At 33.7% G+C, this 18,892-nt stretch overlaps 3 protein-coding genes across 4 annotated transcripts; all 3 read right to left on the bottom strand.

Moving 5' to 3' along the window:
- Window positions 1-167: 167 nt before the first annotated feature.
- On the bottom strand, window positions 168-6,321 carry LOC146952448 (uncharacterized). 2 transcript variants are annotated; one of them, XR_015006453.1, is made up of 6 exons: window positions 5,900-6,207; window positions 2,917-3,185; window positions 1,163-1,548; window positions 731-930; window positions 494-633; window positions 168-393 (listed from the first exon to the last, which is right to left on the bottom strand). XR_015006453.1 is itself a non-coding variant. In XM_085702165.1 (5 exons), the coding sequence occupies exons 1-5, from the start codon at window positions 6,129-6,131 to the stop codon at window positions 599-601; spliced, it is 1,122 nt and encodes a 373-aa protein (XP_085558291.1). In that variant the 5' UTR covers window positions 6,132-6,321; the 3' UTR covers window positions 168-598. The 2 variants fall into 2 exon arrangements, 1 of the variants encoding a protein (XP_085558291.1); XM_085702165.1 differs by having other exon boundaries at window positions 168-633; window positions 5,900-6,321.
- A 2,599-nt stretch (window positions 6,322-8,920) lies between these two features.
- On the bottom strand, window positions 8,921-12,033 carry LOC146952447 (WAT1-related protein At4g15540-like). The gene is made up of 7 exons (XM_085702145.1): window positions 11,793-12,033; window positions 11,625-11,690; window positions 11,411-11,524; window positions 10,215-10,458; window positions 9,950-10,108; window positions 9,514-9,665; window positions 8,921-9,377 (listed from the first exon to the last, which is right to left on the bottom strand). Exons 1-7 carry the CDS (start codon window positions 11,984-11,986, stop codon window positions 9,221-9,223), a joined length of 1,086 nt encoding a protein of 361 aa, XP_085558271.1. The 5' UTR covers window positions 11,987-12,033; the 3' UTR covers window positions 8,921-9,220.
- Window positions 12,034-13,437: 1,404 nt separating this feature from the next.
- Window positions 13,438-18,233, bottom strand: LOC146952446 (transmembrane 9 superfamily member 8). The gene is made up of 7 exons (XM_085702138.1): window positions 18,069-18,233; window positions 16,106-16,270; window positions 15,895-16,004; window positions 15,691-15,796; window positions 15,493-15,605; window positions 15,242-15,392; window positions 13,438-14,973 (listed from the first exon to the last, which is right to left on the bottom strand). Exons 1-7 carry the CDS (start codon window positions 18,174-18,176, stop codon window positions 13,816-13,818), a joined length of 1,911 nt encoding a protein of 636 aa, XP_085558264.1. The 5' UTR covers window positions 18,177-18,233; the 3' UTR covers window positions 13,438-13,815.
- Between the last annotated feature and the right edge of the window lie 659 nt (window positions 18,234-18,892).

Genomic DNA, 18,892 nt, shown 5'->3' with positions numbered 1-18,892 from the left:
ACCCTCTAGTGGCTCCAAAAATTCACGTCAAATCTCAGAACTTTGCAGCTTCTGCTTTACCCATGAAATCCGCAGACGAATTTGCTTCCCTCACAGAATGCTTTAACTGGACGCTCCAGCTCCTTTACAATAAAACTTGCACATTACTGATAACTGCCGCATAATGATGTCAAGGATTTGCCATGGCTGAAACTAACTGAACAACCAGGGTCGAGTCAAAGTAGCAAATCACATCCATATATCTTCTTTTTGTGTCTTTATCTCTCCAAATGAGTTTTCGATTTATATTTTATTACAAAATTTAGTTCAATCCTATTTGAGTGACAACCCTGTACCAACGACCACGGCAATAGGATGTGATTTTCAAAATATCCTCATGTTGCACCTGAAATTCTTGAAAAAACAAAAAGAAAAAAAAATACTCAAGTAGCTTAAAAATAATGCAGATCAAGGGTCTTCTCAAGTAGCTCATCTCACGAATAATTAAGCTTACAAATAAGCTATTTCTTCAAGGGTCATGAAGAGGTAAGAGAATTGAGCTGAAAACATGTTATGATAAGCTATTTCTACAATCTTTTCGAAGTGAACCACAGCAGTGTCAAGGTCTTGAAGGTGCACCTCTAATGCCTTCCTCTGAAAAGAAACAACCAAAAAACGACGAAGTTAGAGGTGTAAAAATAAATCTTACTACCAATTTTGTAGCTACCAAAAATATTTATGAACACTGTACCTTTATATCCTCTAATATTCTGCATCTTGAAATTTGGAGCCCACTGCTCAGCACGACGGTTACCCATCCAATCTAAACCACCATTGAGTTTAGGCTTCAGCATGACATGGATTACAGTTAATATCTCACCAATCAGAAACCTTTCACCAAAGTTACAGACATTAAAGAACTTCCTCCGGAGAATTCCAGCAAACTCAAACCTAAACAGAAAATGTTCAATCTTAATTTCAATTTGTACTCCAATCATCATATCAAATTATTCGATCATCAATTACTCAATCAGGAAATAATTGAGCTCAATTACTCAAATTATTCATATTTAATATAACAAGAATTACACAATCATCTCTTAACATTAATTTTCGATGATAAATATCATTGAACTGGACAAAATATAAAAGAGTGCAATTAAAATGAAAATAAAAAACGTACATGGATTTTCCAGGATCTAATCGATTTCCTCCACCAATATTGTCGAGCAAAAAAATTTGCAATTGTGGCCACACTTCTATATAATCAATATTGGTCCCAACCTTAGGGTTTGAGCAAATACCAAGGTGGCTGTCAGCAAATCTGTACAAACTAAGATTGCCATGGCTTGGAACTCGAGTACGCTCAATGATAACTTTCTTGTGGTCACATGCCCATTGCAAAGCATTATCAATACTTATATTGTTCCTGGAATAGAGCTCAGGACGAGCATCATAGCATTCTTTGATATTTTCAAGTGTAGGCAATACATGTTCGAGCTGTAAAATTTGCAAAATTCGAATAACGACATTTATGGGACCCAATCTCTCTTTTGAGTCTGACTCATCCTGTAAATGAAAAAAGTGAGCAATAAGTGTCTAAAATTGCATATGGGCATTGAAGGCATACACTGTAAGGGTTTGACCCATAGCATAGCACTACAAATGCTTATCAGAATCTAGAGGGAAAAAAACCTTTAAGTTTAAACGTTTTACAGCTAGTCTAGTCGCAAGCCTTGTACTCGTAGTGGTAAAAGGCTACAAAGAATATACTAGAAAATTAATAAAATCTTACCGGGTCATGCTAAATAAGGTTTCCACAAGTAGGAAGTATTTTTTATTGTAAAAAAGTAATTATCAAAAGCTTAAAAATTAAATTGGCACAATTCCAATATGTAATTTCCATTAATAGTACTTTACATGTTCCCTTAGAGCACATGTTAGCATTTCTCAATCTTAGCTAACAACATTTGGAAATGTATAGTGTTCTTATTTATATTGGGGAAAACAAACTTAGTACTGTCATCAAGGTAGACAAGATCATGTTTCAGAACATAAGATCGTACGGGTTCATAGAAATGGTTGAACGGTGCGTTCAAATCGATATAACATGACCGGAAAAGATACAACTTGGGTCCAACTATAGTAAAACCCCTAAAATGTAACATTTGATTACAATTTTCAACTCTTTCCTCATAAATTAAAACTACTCGATGACTTTGTTGGAAGTAAAAACAATAGAGATGTGTTTTACATATGAATGTTAGTTAGTATATTGCTTATTGTTGAATAATTTTACATGAGGTGAGCCTTGTTGAAACGGTTAGAGTTTGTTACGGTCTTGGTGGAAGCTTTATAGTTGTAGTCTTGTAGATGTTATTGTTAGTATAATGTTTCCTTCTTCAAAAGAGAAGGCACAGACACCTCCAGGCTATACCATCCTACAATAAGTTTCTCTAAACTGCACAATTGAAGAGTGGCTTTTCCTCCAAAGTTTAATTATAATTCTGTTTCACTAACATAATTAGTTACCCAGCTGTCCCAACTGAGATAACTCTAACAGAATCACTAACATAATTAGTTACCCAACTATATTACAACTGTGATAATTCTAAGTTCTACGACACCTAACATACACCCTACTAATAACAGCTGGTCTGCTAACACTGTATGAGAGGAAAACTGAAAATTGTGCATTGAACACCATTCATGTATTTGCCTAAAATATGCAGAATGACATCTCTATAATTATGTTAATTCCAATACAAAATAGTATTCAAGATTTGACATAATCCAATAATTATTACGAGACAACATAAGGATAGAAAAGGAATGATAAAAAAATCGCCAAACTCTGCTACCTCTCTCAATGTTTTCATTTCCAAAAATAGGAATGTTAAATTGGTGCAAAAAGAAGTAAATTGAAATGAAACTAACCGGGTTTCGATAGTATATGGGAGAACTGCCAGAGTCTGAAAGGACTATGTCAGGCCAGTTCCACCATACTTGTCCGTGTTCCATCAGCAGTTCTGAGGCATCCCATCCCCCCGCGATCATGACTTTATGCCCACCTTCTTCCATAAACTTCAACGTTTCGACATAATCACTATCACCTGCGATTAGGAGGATATTTCCGTTTGGATTTTCACGCGACCAGGAATGCATGCTGTTGATAAGCATAACATCAGACCCATTTCTTTTTACACCTGAAAAAGCATGATAGCCAGTCAGTCAGTAAGGAGAAATAAAATGGCAAATCGTATAATCACAACATTAATCATGTCATTCTGTCTGAAACATGTCTCATCTCTTCCATGTATCCTCATCAATTTCACTTTCTTGTATAATTTAAATTTCACAATCTTGTTGTACCAAAAAAAATAAAAAATTTCACAATCTTGTTACTAAATAATAGTACAAATTATCGTCAATCAAAAACTAGCTCATTACAAAGTACTAGTATGATAGGATATATAAAATAAGGAGTGATTATGGATTATTATTAGGGACTGTTAGTTTTAGAATAAATTATAGTGACGTAAATTTAGGAGATTAGTTTAATTCTACTTTTTCTTTTAGTAACAAGCTATTTAGGAATTATAGTATAACTATCATTGCTATTGGGCCCGTTTGGATTGAGCTTATTTTGAGCTTATGTTATGAATCAAAGGATTCCATGGTTCTAGATCAAATGCAATGGAAAGATAGATTGTATGGTTCTCTCTAGGAGTCATCACAAAGATGCAAATGAATAAAAGATATGAAATAGTACATAGGTGTAGCTTATTTATAGTGATTTGGAGTAACTAACTTTCTACATAGATAACTTGCTCTCCAAGTTATCTTCTTCACTATACTCTAATAGTCCCCCTCAAACTCAAAATGGGGAAAATCACCAATTTGAGTTTGAAATAGAATGAATATTACAGTTTATTCTTCACTATACTCTAGGCAAAGTAAACTAAAGGGTAAACTAAGTAAAACAAAAACTGATAGGAAAACATGTGAAGGCCCGTGAGTAAAGCCAATGAGGATGAGAAGCCCAAGTCCAAAACAAAATTTCAGCACCTTCTTGAGAGATGTAAGTCCTGTAACAGAAGCAGAAGCATAACGCATCTGAACCAAAACCAACTTATGCAAAACGCGATTCTCGAAAACCAGCTTTTCCAAAAGAGCTTATTCAAAACACAGCAACAGAGCACACTTCTTCCAAATTAATTTTTCTAAAACGCGATTTTGAAACACAATTCAGCAACACAATACTGAATTCATCTCTCTGACAGTTTCTTTCCAAACTTGCTTGATCTAAATCGAATTTGAAGGCGTAACTGAACCAAAAAACAGCTTTTGCAGAACGCGCTTTTGCAAGCAAGAACAGAAACAGAAAGCGAGCTTGCAACATGTCATGTTGCAAACCATTCGAGACGGACATATCACAAACGCGATTTTTGACAAAATGCTGTAAACGCGTTCTTTCTCTAAAAATCTGGAACAAAATTGCTTTCCCAAAATTGCTTCTCCAAAACAAACTTCTGCTTGAATGCTTCTTCTTTTGCTTATGCTGATTGCAGTTGATGTAAAAAGAAGAGAGAAAGAGTAATTCTGAACTGAAAACGTCTCACATGAAAATTGGTGAGGAACACAGCGAAGAGTTCCATCGAATAACAGATTCTTTCCTCTGTCCCATGGTATCCACCATAACCGATCGATATCAAAGCTTTTGCATAAAAAGAACAAAACTGAAAGAAAGCTTGACAGAAAAGAGAGCGTCGAACCAGAAAGATTTCCGTCGGGATCAAAATCAACGATGAATTCGTCATGTAACTGAAAAATCTGAATCTTGCTGTTGTCGGCAGAAGCGATTGGTTCTTGTTTTCCGGCGAAGCAGTAAACGCCGTAAACAAGTCCAAAGCATGTGATAACAATCTCGATGATGAGATGCTTCGATTGCTTGAACGCAGCTTCAGAAACATGGAACTCAGATTCGCGATTGTTCGAATTCGTTGATTTGGCAGAAACAATCAACTCCGAATCAAGAATCGATGTTTTCTGGTTTTCTTCCGAAGCGTCAAAAGCAGAGTTGTGATTGCTGCAACGTGAATCAACGGGAAAACAAGGAACTTCATCGATCTTGATGGTGAATCCATCAAGGACTGGTGCGATCCATGGTGAAGGAGGAGGAGTAGAAACTGAATCGCCGAAACTGCCGAAAACGATTGAAACTTGCGAAGTGGAAGAACAAGAATTTTCTGATGCGGAAGCTTCAAGAGCTTCTTCATCACCATCGGAATCATCTTCTTCATTAGAAACTGGATCAAAATCGTTATCTCCATAGCGCTCTGATACCATGTTATGAATCAAAGGATTCCATGGTTCTAGATCAAATGCAATGGAAAGATAGATTGTATAGTTCTCTCTAGGAGTCATCACAAAGATGCAAATGAATAAAAGATATGAAATAGTACATAGGTGTAGCTTATTTATAGTGATTTGGAGTAACTAACTTTCTACATAGATAACTTGCTCTCCAAGTTATCTTCTTCACTGTACTCTAATAGCTTATGCAAATAAATAAGCTTTTATTTTCTATTCATAAGCTTGTTAAAGTAGTTTATAAAAAAACAACATATGAAGATAAAATTTTCGTTAGTGAGAAGTTATGAATTAATATAAAAGTTTATTTATTTGCATAAGCTATTTTTCATAAGCTTAATCCAAACAAGTACGCATGAGATTATATAAGGATTGTAACACTCATGATTAAAATCAAATGAAAAATAATCAAGTTTCTTTTTTGAATTCTGGAGTGTGAATTCTCAAACAACTAAATCAAACTCATAAGTATCAAAGAAAACATTCAGGTCCAATTATACACGATTATACATAAACCATAAGAAATGAAGAGTTAAACAATACTAACCACCACCGGAAGGAGCATCAACCAAGTCAATACGTGCAGCTTTGAATTGGCGTCGAACATCAGCGCTTATCTTGTTAACGTTTCCAAATGCTCTCACAGTGGGTCCCCCTTCTAATTGTATACCGCCTAGTCGAAGAGAAGCACTGATTCTTGGTTTAATCAATTCATAACTTCTTAGTTGTGTAGGAATGGAACAGTTCTCGAGATCCATGAATATCGCAGTAGACCCCATTATTTTTGATTTTTTTGATTTTTTTGATTTTTTTTTTTTTAAGGAATGATATGATGATTATGATTGTTCTGCCGAAAAAGTAGGGTTTTATAAGATTTTGGTGATGATTAAATCCAAAAATGGAAGAGGTGGCCCACATGCTCTTTTTACAAAATTACTTACATACGGTGCCTTGTATATTGTGTATGCTGCTCTTTATTGGAATTGCCGGTTGATTTCTACTGAAATCTGATGCTGGAGTTTCGGTATGACTTTTCTATTATTTGCAAATTTGCACATCTTAACAAGTTTAATAAATGGTAAGTTTAAAATTCACCACCAAAAAAAATAATATCACCACCAAAAAATGGTAAGTTTAAAATTGTATAAATTATTGATGGTCTCGTGAGCTTCGAACTCCAAACACTTCATTTTTTTTTTCATTTTTAAGTGAATTCTTAGTCACTAGCATACTTAACAAAAAAAAACATATTACTAGTGTTTTCAACACTATCCTTGGTTGATGTTCTCGGATTTGAACCTAATAGTTTAATTTTATCATTTTTAAATGCTCACACATCAGACTAAAATACCTACATGGGTGGTATAAAAAAAGCGGAAAATTGTATAATAATATTCGTCCACTTCGATCTTATGGTAACTCCCAATTTATCTCATTGTAAGTAAAAAAAAAAATGCAAAATGACAATGTGGTTGGTTTAAAAGATGCATTACATGTTCTTTGACGCCAAACGAGTGTATAAAGCCTTTATCAATTGTGTTATGGTGATTTGAGACACAAATTTCAGAGATGAATTGAAACTTTTGATGGAAGAGGAATATTCAGTTCATTGAAACATGTAATTTTGAAACTATATTCAATGTAAATTTTTTTTTTGAAAGGAAGAATCTTAAGTCATTTCATTAATCATAATGTGTTCAATACAATTTGGTATTGCAACCAATATTTGGAAACTAGCTAATAATGCGGCCTCCCTTGCTAAAGTATGAGCTGCCTCATTTGCTTGTCTCCGCACAAACTCAACACTAGAGTTTACATATCAATGTAATTACAATCCTATTATCATTTATTAATATAAGTTTGTAATGCTTTTTATATCTTGATATCACATATGAATTTATTTTTGCCTGCTAGTCCTGGCAATTGGTTTAGTTCTAGTATGTTGTTCAGCCTATCATGTCACTTTAGAGATATTAGATTGTTAAGTTGTGATTAAAAAATTAATGTTCGATAAAACCTTCAAAGATTACAGACTCACCTAAGATATTATGGTGTTGTAATTTGGGAAGAGGGTTATGAGTCAATAGATTGATCATACTTATTTTGTTAATTTATCGTGAAATTAGGAGAGTAAATGTAGAGAATAAGTGTGATTTACATAACAACGAAAAATAGAAGATTCGACAGACCTGATCATCTTTCTTTTAGATATCTCTCCAAAGTTATTTACATTTTTGCAAACCTGTTTACGATTGTTAAACCAAATTTTGTGCCTAGTGCTCCCCCATATGTTAAATCTTTATTATGATTAAATTGTTGAGTTGAGATTGAAACAGTATATAGAGACAAATTTATTTTATTACTTTTATGAATTGTTAGTACACTTGTTAAAAGTCTATAAAGCATACATACGATGGACATGGTGGTGGTGAATGAGGTTATTGATCACGCTAAGAAAGCCAAAAAGGACTATCTTATTTTTAAGGTGGACCGCAAAAAAGCCTATGATTCTGTTAGTTCAAGTTTTCAAGACTATATATGATTATGATGATGTTGGGGTTTGTGCCAACTGACGGTCATAGATAGGGATGTCAATGGGTATCCATGAATACATATAGTATGATACTCATCCTCGCTCCGTTGGATAAATATGATACAAGTGCTCGCGTTGTACCCGCGTGAGTACCCACTATATGGGTAACCCGTAGGTATTGAGGTATCCAAGTGCCCTCCATGTACCCACTATATAATTTTATTACAAAACTAACATTTTGACCATGTCCATATTAGACGTCAATCTAAAAAACTACATTGAATTAAACAGAGAATTTTTCTAAATTAAGCACTCCCTCCCTTGTATATTTTCAGGGTCCATTTGATAACCATGATAGTACAGAGACATGATATGATAAGGATTTGAATAAGAATATGAAACACAAAAATATGGAACAATAACACAAACATTAGGGATTAGAAGCACATCGATTGGGAAGAAAGGCAACAAAATGTTTCTCTGTCATTCCTAATTCTAACAATAAACAACACATGATCAAACAATCAAAACAATCAAAATGCTTTGAAAATTTGCAAATCCTTTCTATATATTTTTATAGGCTTAAATATGGAAATGGTCCCTGCAAATATCTGGCGTTTTGATTTTAGTCCCTATAAAAATATTTTTTTGGTTTTAGTCCCTGCAAATATAGAATATTTGGTTTTTGTCCTTGGTATTTTGTTTTAATCCTTGTAAAATCATTTCATATTGAAATTGGTCCCTATAATATTCATTTTAGTCCTCATTTTGAGGGACTAAAATCAAATATTCTACATATTACAAGGACCAAATCCAATATAAAATCAATTTTACAAGGACTAAAACAAAATACCAAGGACCAAAACCAAATTTTTTATATTTGCAGGGACTAAAACCAAAAAAATATTTTTGCAGGGACTAAAACCAAAATATCAGATATTTGCAGGGACTATTTTCATATTTAAGCCTATTTTTATAGATGTCTCTGCAAACAATCAAACTCAAAGTTTGATTTCTTGATCGAGATGTCTGTTGTTTTGCTTTTTGAGTTTTTTGTGCTTTAAAAATTCATAATTAGTTTGTCCTTTGTGGAAAAATTATAACTTGATGAGGAGAGTCATATTTTAACGTCATTAACATTAAAAAAATACGAGGAAAAATAAGAAAAATCTCAAATTACAATACTAGAGTCTGTCTTTTTTATACGGTGTCATTTTTAGACTTTGCGTATATTTCAGAATCAATTTGAACTATTAACTCAATAAGTTTTAATTGTCAACTTCGACTACAACTGTATTTATCATCTACATCTTCAAGAATCGTTATTTGTGATTACTATCTATCTATCACGTCTGAGACCTTCAACAAAGGAGTCTTGCTATTTGATGGAAGTGGAACTCTACCTATTTCAAAGTCATCATTCGATTCTTCTTTGGATTTCCCCCATAAAACAGCATAAAATCCTATTGATATTATTACTGCTCCAACTACACTGCAAAATTTGAAAAATAAATTGCATATGTTAAAAGTGCAAATAACAAAATACCCTAAATGAGACAAATATCATTGCCTTCAATTTTCTAGAATAGTTAAAACTTAACAAAAAAGTAAGGGAATGAAACACGTACGTTCCAAAATGCAGTGCATCACCAAGAAATATAGCACTAAAAGATGCAGCAATAGCTATTGACAAAGGCTTAAAGAGTGATATATAAACAGGGCCTTTAATATGTAGTCCCCAAGTGTGAACCAAACAACTTAGTCCTGTAGAAAAGAATCCCTGCATGAAGATGAAAATTTTCAGCTAGAAATTGTTGCTTGTTATTTGGTCCAAAAATTATAGATATTGTGTACTTTGGTGTATCTAAAATTTAAATAAAATAGAAATTGAAAATATTATATTAAGTTAATCCTTTTGAGTTGACCAATTTAGTTTCAGTGATAATTCAAAAGGGACTAATATGATCAAAATATTTCACAAATTATAAATAATTTTTTAAATTCATAAATTTCATAAACTAAATTAAAAAAAAATCTACAAATTGAGATAATTCATTTCTTTACCGAGCATATGATGGAGATCATTGTTATATCAGGATTTATCTTCCAAGCATTCAAGTTTGGTTCTAGTAGTAAGCATATTGGTAAAGACACTAGTACTCCACATAGGTTGTATAAAAATACCACAATAATCTCTGCTGGATATTGTTTTATAACAGTTGTCTGTTTGCAAGGAACAAAATTTTATGTTAGTAATTTACATGAAAAATCGAAAATTCACAATGTGCTTCAAATCATTGTTTAGAGCTTTTTAGTGAATTCAATATACCTGAATAATGTACCATATTGGAACAATAAGAAACTCAATAACAAGTAGAGATCCACCAAGAATCCAATTTGATTCTGTTGTTGAGGTGATTGGAGAATGAATAATAGGTGGTGGTTGTGTTGATGGTGAGGGTATGATTATTGGACCCTTATAAAGAACAACTATTAGGGCACCTAATATTGATACCGTAGAACCCAAGATCTTTGCTTGACTGCTTTTCCATCCTAATTTTACCTTCTCCATCCTTCATTTAACAACCAATATTGTTTCACAATAAAAACATAGCAAGTAACCATAGTGAAACACACAAAATTAAAATAGTCTAATTTTTATGATTTTAAAGAAAATGCCCAACCGAAAAAATGTGATTTTTTTTTCTCAATATGTAGGATGAAAATCATACTATAGATGTTCACATCCAAACTAATCCAAATAAAAACCTCATAAAATCGAATATTATTTGATGCTTTGAGAATGAGATTTTCATGTTTTACGACCACTCAAATCGGAGCAGATTTCATATTATTGTTTTGGCCATGTTTCTTGAGTTGGTTTTCTAGACTTGATCTGTAAGAAAAATGGGGAGGGTTATTTTTAGTTCTTTTTTACCGCTCACTTTTTTTAGTCCATTAGCTCACAATTTTCCTTACCGTCCGATAAACCTAGAATTTTATTGCTTACGTTGTTGGATAACGTTGAATTTTATTAGCCTAATCTTGAAGTTTTTTTTTTTCGGGTCAACCCACCTAAAAATTAATATGTTTTATTTGTATTTAATCATGTTTTGTCATTGACGGGTCAACCAGTCCGTCAATCCATCAGGGTAGGTAAAATTTTAATGTTTTATTTGTTCGGGTTGAGTTGATTTTGACCATACTCATTACCCGACCCAATAAAATTTTCATCTGTTTAGATTGGGTCAAAACCATTTTTGTATCTTTTAGGAACACAATTTGCAAGAAATGTTTAAATGCCAAATTAATCACAAGCTAATAATTTGCAAAACTTCACCATGTTCATCAAATTGTATGAATCATGTATTAACCCATTACTAAATACAAATTTCAGGCATGTTGACAAACATCATATATATTATTGAAATTGAACCGTAAGCATTTGAAAAATATCCCTTCCTGTTCAAGCAAGTGATTTCTTTCATATCTAGTTTTCAAGAGTAGAGTAAGAGAGATAGGCACCTGAAAATGATAGCTAGGATGAATGTAAAAGCAGGTATAAGATTGGAAAGAGATGAAGCAAGAGTAGGTGTTGTGTATTCAAGTCCTTTATATCCAAAGAGCTGAGCTACAACTCTGCCTCACTCACACAATTTATCAAATTAAACAAAATCAAGATCAAGAATAATATTACTTAAAAAATGGTCAAAAACTCAAATTCTTAAAGGAAGTTCACCCCAAAACTCCAAGGAGAAAAATTCTGAAGATTAGAGACATGTTCAAAGGAGGAAGCCCTCTTGACCTTCATAAATATGCATATTTAAGTTGTGAGTAGAAAAAAATGAAAAATGCATTCATAGAGAAGAATGGTTCAGTTACTAATAAATATGTAAAAAGAGATCACCATTTGATAAAGAAGGGGAGAGGCAAAAGGAGAACAAGAGTGGAGACAACAAATGAATAGGCAATGAAGACATAATAACTCAACCCCTTTTGAGTAGCTGCTTTGAATAGAACACTGACACCAACGTTTGTGCACTCTATTGCAACCATTGCTGTGAATGGGAGCACATCCTTGTAACAATGCCTCCCAGCCATCTCTCTCACTCCCTCTGCTTCACTTTCTCAGTTCTCTTGATTTCAGTGTGTGTTTCTTTTGTCGGTTTCATTTATAAAAGCTACTGCTATTGTTAAAGCATGAATAGTATAATAAAATTTTAAACTGGGCCAACTTTTTTAAAACTTAATATTATCTTGTCTTTAGTTTAGCATTTGATTTGGAAATCTCGGAAATTGTTTTCTAACATTAAAGTCTCTGTCTTATTCTTTGACATTTTATAATGGCCAAATAAACAAATGATTGTGGTTTTATAAGGGTCTTTGTCATACAAGTTGAAGGTTTTTTGTTTGTTAGGTAAATTGGTTTAATAGCAAGCAATACCTTACGTGAGTTTTAATATTATTTCTAAACTAGATATTTTGTTTGCATATAATTTACGTTAATATCTATGGATGATTCCTTTCACAAATGATAGAGAAGGGACAACAGAAAGATGGGTGGTTGAGTTTATGATGAATGTCGCACGACTGCAAAGATAGAAAAAATAAATTTATGTTAAAATTGTACTCGGTACGACGTATCCGAATTACTTGCTATTTGCTGCAATTAGTGTAAATTCTATCAAGAGAGAAATTATTTGGAGCATAATGTGTTAAGTACTGCAAGGACAAAAAATAAATCCTTAACAATGACCTAAATACAAGGAACTCTAGGAAGTTACTAATGTTTATGTAATCCAAACTTCAAAACTACACTTTTGAGTTTCAATTGAAGTCTATCCAGTGCAGTTCAATACACATGTACCATCAATCTTATTAAAGTTGTGCTGCAAAATTATGTGTCTACCTAAAATTGATTTGCAGAGGGCCACCCTCATTAAAAGGAAAGGACACATTGGACAACATACTTCGATTCTTTTTTTTACTATTCACTTGATTAGAGACCAATTGTAAGCCTCTTATCCCTTGTGCAGATAGAACTACCACCTCAACAATCGTTCTATGGATTAAGGACCGAAGGATCATTGTGTCTCTTATTCCTTGCACATACATCTAAAAAATGGGCAATCACTCAAAACATCACCATCATGTGGATTAGGAGTCCAAAAGGAGGGGGAAGAACGAGCAAGAAGGACCATGGAGGTTTGGTCATGTGATGTTATTATTAACTAAATTTTGCATCTCAACATCATTTTTGACTTGACTGTTATCTAGAATTCTTGTTTTTCACAATAAACAATAGTTTTTCTTTCTTGAGTAGGCACCACACAAACAGAATCGTCTTTTATTTGTGTTGCATGTTCAGGATTTTTGGCGAACACCTTCATATTATTTGCCATTTGAGAACAATGTCACTCATGACTCATGATTATAACACGATATTAATGAGCACTGAATGTCTAAATATTGATACCTAGTGGAGCCAACAGCCTCACCATTATGAAATTTTAATCATACCAATCCATGTTTTATTACATTGCTAATGCTAATAAACAAAAGGTGCATGCATCGTTCAGTATTTAAAAATATTAAACCATCTTACAAAAAAGTTCTCAACATATTGAATATTCTTTTCAATTCAAAAAGACTTAAAAAATCATCTAACATGTAGCCAATTTGTAATTCTGTGAGAAATAACACAGGAACCAGAGCGCAGAGTACCTTATCTGAACTTGATAACTCGGGCAAGTATAAGATATGTTGAAACAAAAGAATAACGGTGTCGTCACAATTCAAAATTGTATAGAATAGGTTACATCTGATTCTGAACATGATAGTACCTGAATTTCAAAATCCTTTCACGGATTTTCCTCATTCTTTAGGAAGTATCATAGGCTACCCCAAACCACTAGCTGTCATGAGTGTGACTAATCAATTTTGACTGATGAGTAAATGAGCCTTGTGAACCAAAAGCATGCGTAAAATCCAATGGTGCCGGTTACAACAAAGAAGGCATATGAAGCTATAAACATGTAACCGAAGTATAATATTGCAGATACCAACTTCGTGATTTCAAGCTTGGTGAAGAAGTAGAATGTTGCATAAAGAAAGAGGTATAGTGCAGAAGAGCCAGATGTGAGGTAAGAGCGCCACCACCACAAGTAATCCTCACTGCACAACTGGAAGTAGCAAAGCACGACGGTTATTTCTGCACAAGTGATAACGAGGATGACGAAGACCAGAAAGAGGAAGCCGAAGATGTAGTAAAACTGATTCAACCAGATTGAGGTGAGAATGAAGAACAGCTCAATGAAAACAGCTCCAAATGGGAGTATTCCCCCTATCAGAACTGAGAAGGCCGGGTTCATGTACCACGCTTGTTCAGGGATCTGCCTTGGGATTTTGTTTGTTTTCACAGGATTTTCAATTGCAGGTTTCCTGAATCCAACATAGCCACCAACAAAAACAAGTGGAACTGAGATTCCAAACCATAAAAAGATCAGAGCAAACATTGTTCCAAATGGCACAGCTCCAGATGACTTTTGTCCCCATATCAGACCATTCAATACAAAGAAAATGGCAGAGACAGAGGCAGGGAACAAGACTGCAGTCCTGAGGGAAATTTTCTTCCACTCTGATCCTTTGAACATTTTGTATAAGCGGGCTGATGCATAACCAGCAAAAATCCCCATGAAAACCCATAGCAAGAGCATAGCTGTCATTAGCCCACCTCTGTTTGAAGGAGAAAGGAATCCAAGGACAGCAAAGAGCATTGTTACTAGTATCATCCCAAAAAACTGAACACCAGTACCAACATAAACACACAACAGATCTGAGTTGTTTGGTGGCCTAAAAACATCACCATGGACAAGCTTCCAACCAGTCTCTTCTTGTGCTTCTTCTTGGGTCTCAAGCTCATTGTACTTTGAAATATCACGGTAAAGTGTACGCAGCATAATCATTGCCACCATGCCCGAGAGAAAGAGGACAATCATCAATGAGTTCACAATTGAGAACCAGTGAATTTGGTCATCATTCATCAGCAGATAGGCATCCCATCTTGAAGCCCACTTCACATCACTCTCCTGCAAGTAGGCAGAGGTAAATGGTTATGCAAAAAAACTCCATCATCATCTTTCACTAAAATAATAACAATAACAATTGGATGCAAGAGCGAAAATATAAATTTATTTATGAGAAACCAAAAATAATTAGAGAAGAATAATCTTTGTCTATTTAGTGATAAATTAATCTCTCCGCCCAAACCATATATTTAACCACTTGGCATATGCAAGCCAATAGGTATTCAAACGTAGTAATAATACAAGCACTGTTTTATTAAGATGATCTCACCAGGAATTCAACATCATATGTGAAGATGATTTCCTTTCCCTCTTCAACTTCTTGAGGAGTATTGGAGTTGACAACTGTATGTTTAGCATGGGGGTCACAGGTTGATAAGCGAGTCTTTTCATCCCATTTCCCTTCATATTCATGTTTAACACTGCAAATCATCATTCAGAACCGAAAATCAGTAAGAATGCATACCACAACTGGTTTGACAGACTGAATTCATAGAACAAATCAAGCACAGACATACAGACCTGAATGGCTTAACCTCAAAGCCCACTATTCTGGCAGATTCAGTGAGTGAATCTCTATGATATTTGACAGTAAATGCCAAATGGTTGTGTATAAAAAACTTCTCCTCCTTGCTCTGTGTATTTCAACATAGTAAGCACAAGAAGAAAAAAATTGGCATTCACAACAATCGACGTTGATTTATAGAATAATGAGCATACCCCACTATATTGTCCTTTGAGTCCAACATGGAAACCAAGCTGATAAACAGTAGAATCCTGATCCACACGCTTTATGGGAACAACCAAAGGAAGGTTATCTAGAATCCTGCACATAGAAGGTAGAGGCATTGTAAGATCTTCAATATCAAGATAGTGGCAGAAAATAGCCACGGAAATATAAGACAATTTACTGGCACGCCGTACATGTTCACCCGATACTCATCATCAATCTTCTCTTTGAATGCTTTTGCAGTTTTGGCATCAACTTTAAGCTTACACACAACATTGCACATTTGTGGTTCGCGCATTTTGAACTGCAAATATGTCAGAGAGTAGAGCAAATCAGTTGATAACCACTGACCACAACACAATTATCCAGCCAAGTGTTAACAATAACATGTCATATAAAACTTACCACATAACGTGAATTTTCAATACGATCACCACGGAGCACTTCTCCAAGATTTTCAGCACTATCCAAGATTTTTTCTGGGGGACAATAAGGAAGTGAATAATATGTGTATGGAAGCTGGGTCTTTGTTGAAGATAATTTGTTTACTTTCACTTGCAATGTATCTCCCTGCACCATGTAATATTGGAATAGTCAGTCTAAAAGTAGATCTATGTATAAATCTGAATAATCAATACTAATTAAAATTTGAATACAAGAAAGTTGGGACTTAAGGGTAGGAAATAAAACTAAAGAGATAAATGAAGGCCAGAAAACTTTATTGTAGGTGGTTAACATCACCTCGGAAAATACAGGGTAGTCGAGTGAATGTGACGGAATATAATTATTGAATGTAGAATACAAATAGAGAATAAATACCACAGAAACCTCAAATTGAACGAGTAAACTGTAGTGTTCGGTTTCCCAATGAAGACTATGAGAAGTTATTTTACCTTGTGTCAAATGTGATTTTAGTGAAAATACAAGTCATCGGTTACTGTGTGACAAATTTGAATTTGCTTTCAAACCTTATTTTTACTAGAAATGGTATAAGTAATTGTGTCGAGCTGAAAAATATTTACTAACTTTTATGTCAAACTAGCATTCTTCAGGGTAAAGAATACAAACATAGATCACTTCACTTTAAACTCAATCGTAACCAAATCAATTTTGCAATGTCAATTCCATTAAAATCCATGTTTACCAAAATGCTCGCCCAAATACATGTAGGCAAAAGAAAATCTACAAACTCATCTGTCAATCACAGAACAACGAGGCTTCACAAGACGTAAAAGCCACAAACCATGGCTAAAATAGTGGCAGAATTCTTCGTGTGTTCACGACACACCAAACCAAACAAGCACAATTTGATGCAATTTTATATAAAAAAAGAAAAGTGTTGTCAATCGCGAATCGCAGAAAATAATAGTTTGTTTAAATTCTACTACCCTACAGTAGCTATATCCTCTAATTGACAACACTTTCTACTAAATCACATCACAAAACAATAACTATTTGTTAAAATTTCATTATGTTATAGCTACCACTTGACAACATTGATTAAAAAACACACAACAAATTACACATGACAATTAACTTTCTCTCTCTGAAGTTCTAGATTCATACATCAAAACTCAAATCACTTATCTTATTAGAATTATTAGAAGGATTTAATTCATATACCCCGTGTACTTTTCCCGTCTTGTGGGCTAAGTACTATTTGTACTTCTCTTTATTACTTAATAAACTTTGTTGTTCAAAAAACAAAAGGATTCAATTTATATACACTGACAGTGTAAAATACTGTCAACCAATTATAACTCTTAGATCATTAGAAACGTTTGACTTTTATCATAACCACTTTCAAAGTCACACACATGATTGTTTGTAATTTGCCGAGAGTGTAAAACTTTTTACCCACACCGACATTGCATGAAAATTAAACTCTTATTAGAATATCACAAATGTCTTAAAAACCTCTGCATCATAAAATAAATTACACACCGATTCATACTCCTAAATCCTAATCTACAAATCTCCTACTGTTACATTTCAAACACCTCACACCACATGCATCCACAGCCAAAAACTAAACATTCCCAAATTCTAATTACAAATTACAATCAAATTAACTAAAAAAAACTCACTAACAGCAGATCGAACTTAAATTAACAAAAAAATTAACTAAAACCATAATGACAACAACATTCGAACGCACATTCAATAATCATCACACACATATCAACATCACAACAATATCCAATTCATCACCAATAAAATTCAAACAATTACATCAAATCATCACAGATCTCAGATTCGAACATACAGATCAAGCGATTCATAAAAGAGTGATTCAAAATTCGAAAAACCTAAAATGTGCGAATGAAATCGGAATTGAAATTGAAATTGAAATTGAAATGAAACGAACCTTTTGGAAATCCTGTGGTGCAACACCGGGGAGATAGAAACAGAAGCTACCATTGATGAAGAGAAGAAGAAGAATTGAAGAGAACGCGATGGATCTCGAAAACGCCATAGCGTAGCGTTTGAGATAGATAGATAGATCTGTGTGTGTGTGTGAAGTGAATGAAATGAATGATTTCGTTGTTTGAGTGATGATATAATAAGGGAGTGAAGAACAAGATCAAAGATGAAGTTTTTCTACGGTTGGATTTTCGTCCGGTTTGTGTTTTTGGCGGTTGTGATTGTGACACGTGGTGATTTTTGTTTTGGAGTGAGGGTAGAAATGGAAGTTTGGATAGGAATTTTTTACATGATTTGGTAGTTACTTGCTAAAATGGTTATTTCATTATTTGGTTTCTACGTAAAGTTTTAAATCAGATCTGTTAGGACGGGTCAAGTCAAGGTTCATTTTAAGAAATAAAATAAAATTAGAATTAAAAAAATGCATTATTTTTAAGGAAAAACAAATATTACCTTGGATAATATCTAATACATATGTCTTCTTCAAAAAAAGTTATTTGATATATGACGTAATAATATATATGATATTTTATATTGAGGAGAGATGACTAATAAAACTTGTTTACCACATAAAGTATGTTTTCCCATTTCAACAAGATTTTCGATTTTCTCTATATACAAGAGTGAGGGTTCGAACTCGTGATCACATACTTAAAAACTTAAATCTCTTTATACTTGAAATAATTTATTGTTCGTCTATATGTTTATTCAAGCAAATGATAAATAGAATAAATTCATGTCACGGCTGAGAAATGGTTTATTTAAGCA

Source organism: Medicago sativa, chromosome 1, assembly GCF_051527215.1.
Source record: "Medicago sativa cultivar Bolivia chromosome 1, Bolivia_mono, whole genome shotgun sequence".
NCBI lineage: Eukaryota > Viridiplantae > Streptophyta > Magnoliopsida > Fabales > Fabaceae > Medicago > Medicago sativa.
Note: the sequence above shows the minus strand (reverse complement) of the source record. Positions and strands in the feature narration are given on the sequence as shown.

Coding starts and splice junctions, on each gene's coding strand:
- LOC146952448 (XM_085702165.1), bottom strand. CDS start 6,131: ATGGGGTCTACTGCGATATTCATGGATCTCGAGAACTGTTCCATTCCT. Junction 1,549..2,916: donor CCATATACTATCGAAACCCG/GTTAGTTTCATT, acceptor TTTCATTTACAG/GATGAGTCAGACTCAAAAGA. Junction 931..1,162: donor TTAGATCCTGGAAAATCCAT/GTACGTTTTTTA, acceptor TTTTCTGTTTAG/GTTTGAGTTTGCTGGAATTC.
- LOC146952447 (XM_085702145.1), bottom strand. CDS start 11,986: ATGGCTGGGAGGCATTGTTACAAGGATGTGCTCCCATTCACAGCAATG. Junction 11,691..11,792: donor CTCCCCTTCTTTATCAAATG/GTGATCTCTTTT, acceptor ATATTTATGAAG/GTCAAGAGGGCTTCCTCCTT. Junction 11,525..11,624: donor TTTCTCCTTGGAGTTTTGGG/GTGAACTTCCTT, acceptor TGAGTGAGGCAG/AGTTGTAGCTCAGCTCTTTG.
- LOC146952446 (XM_085702138.1), bottom strand. CDS start 18,176: ATGGCGTTTTCGAGATCCATCGCGTTCTCTTCAATTCTTCTTCTTCTC. Junction 15,797..15,894: donor GATGAGTATCGGGTGAACAT/GTACGGCGTGCC, acceptor TTCTATGTGCAG/GATTCTAGATAACCTTCCTT. Junction 15,606..15,690: donor TCAAAGGACAATATAGTGGG/GTATGCTCATTA, acceptor TGAAATACACAG/AGCAAGGAGGAGAAGTTTTT.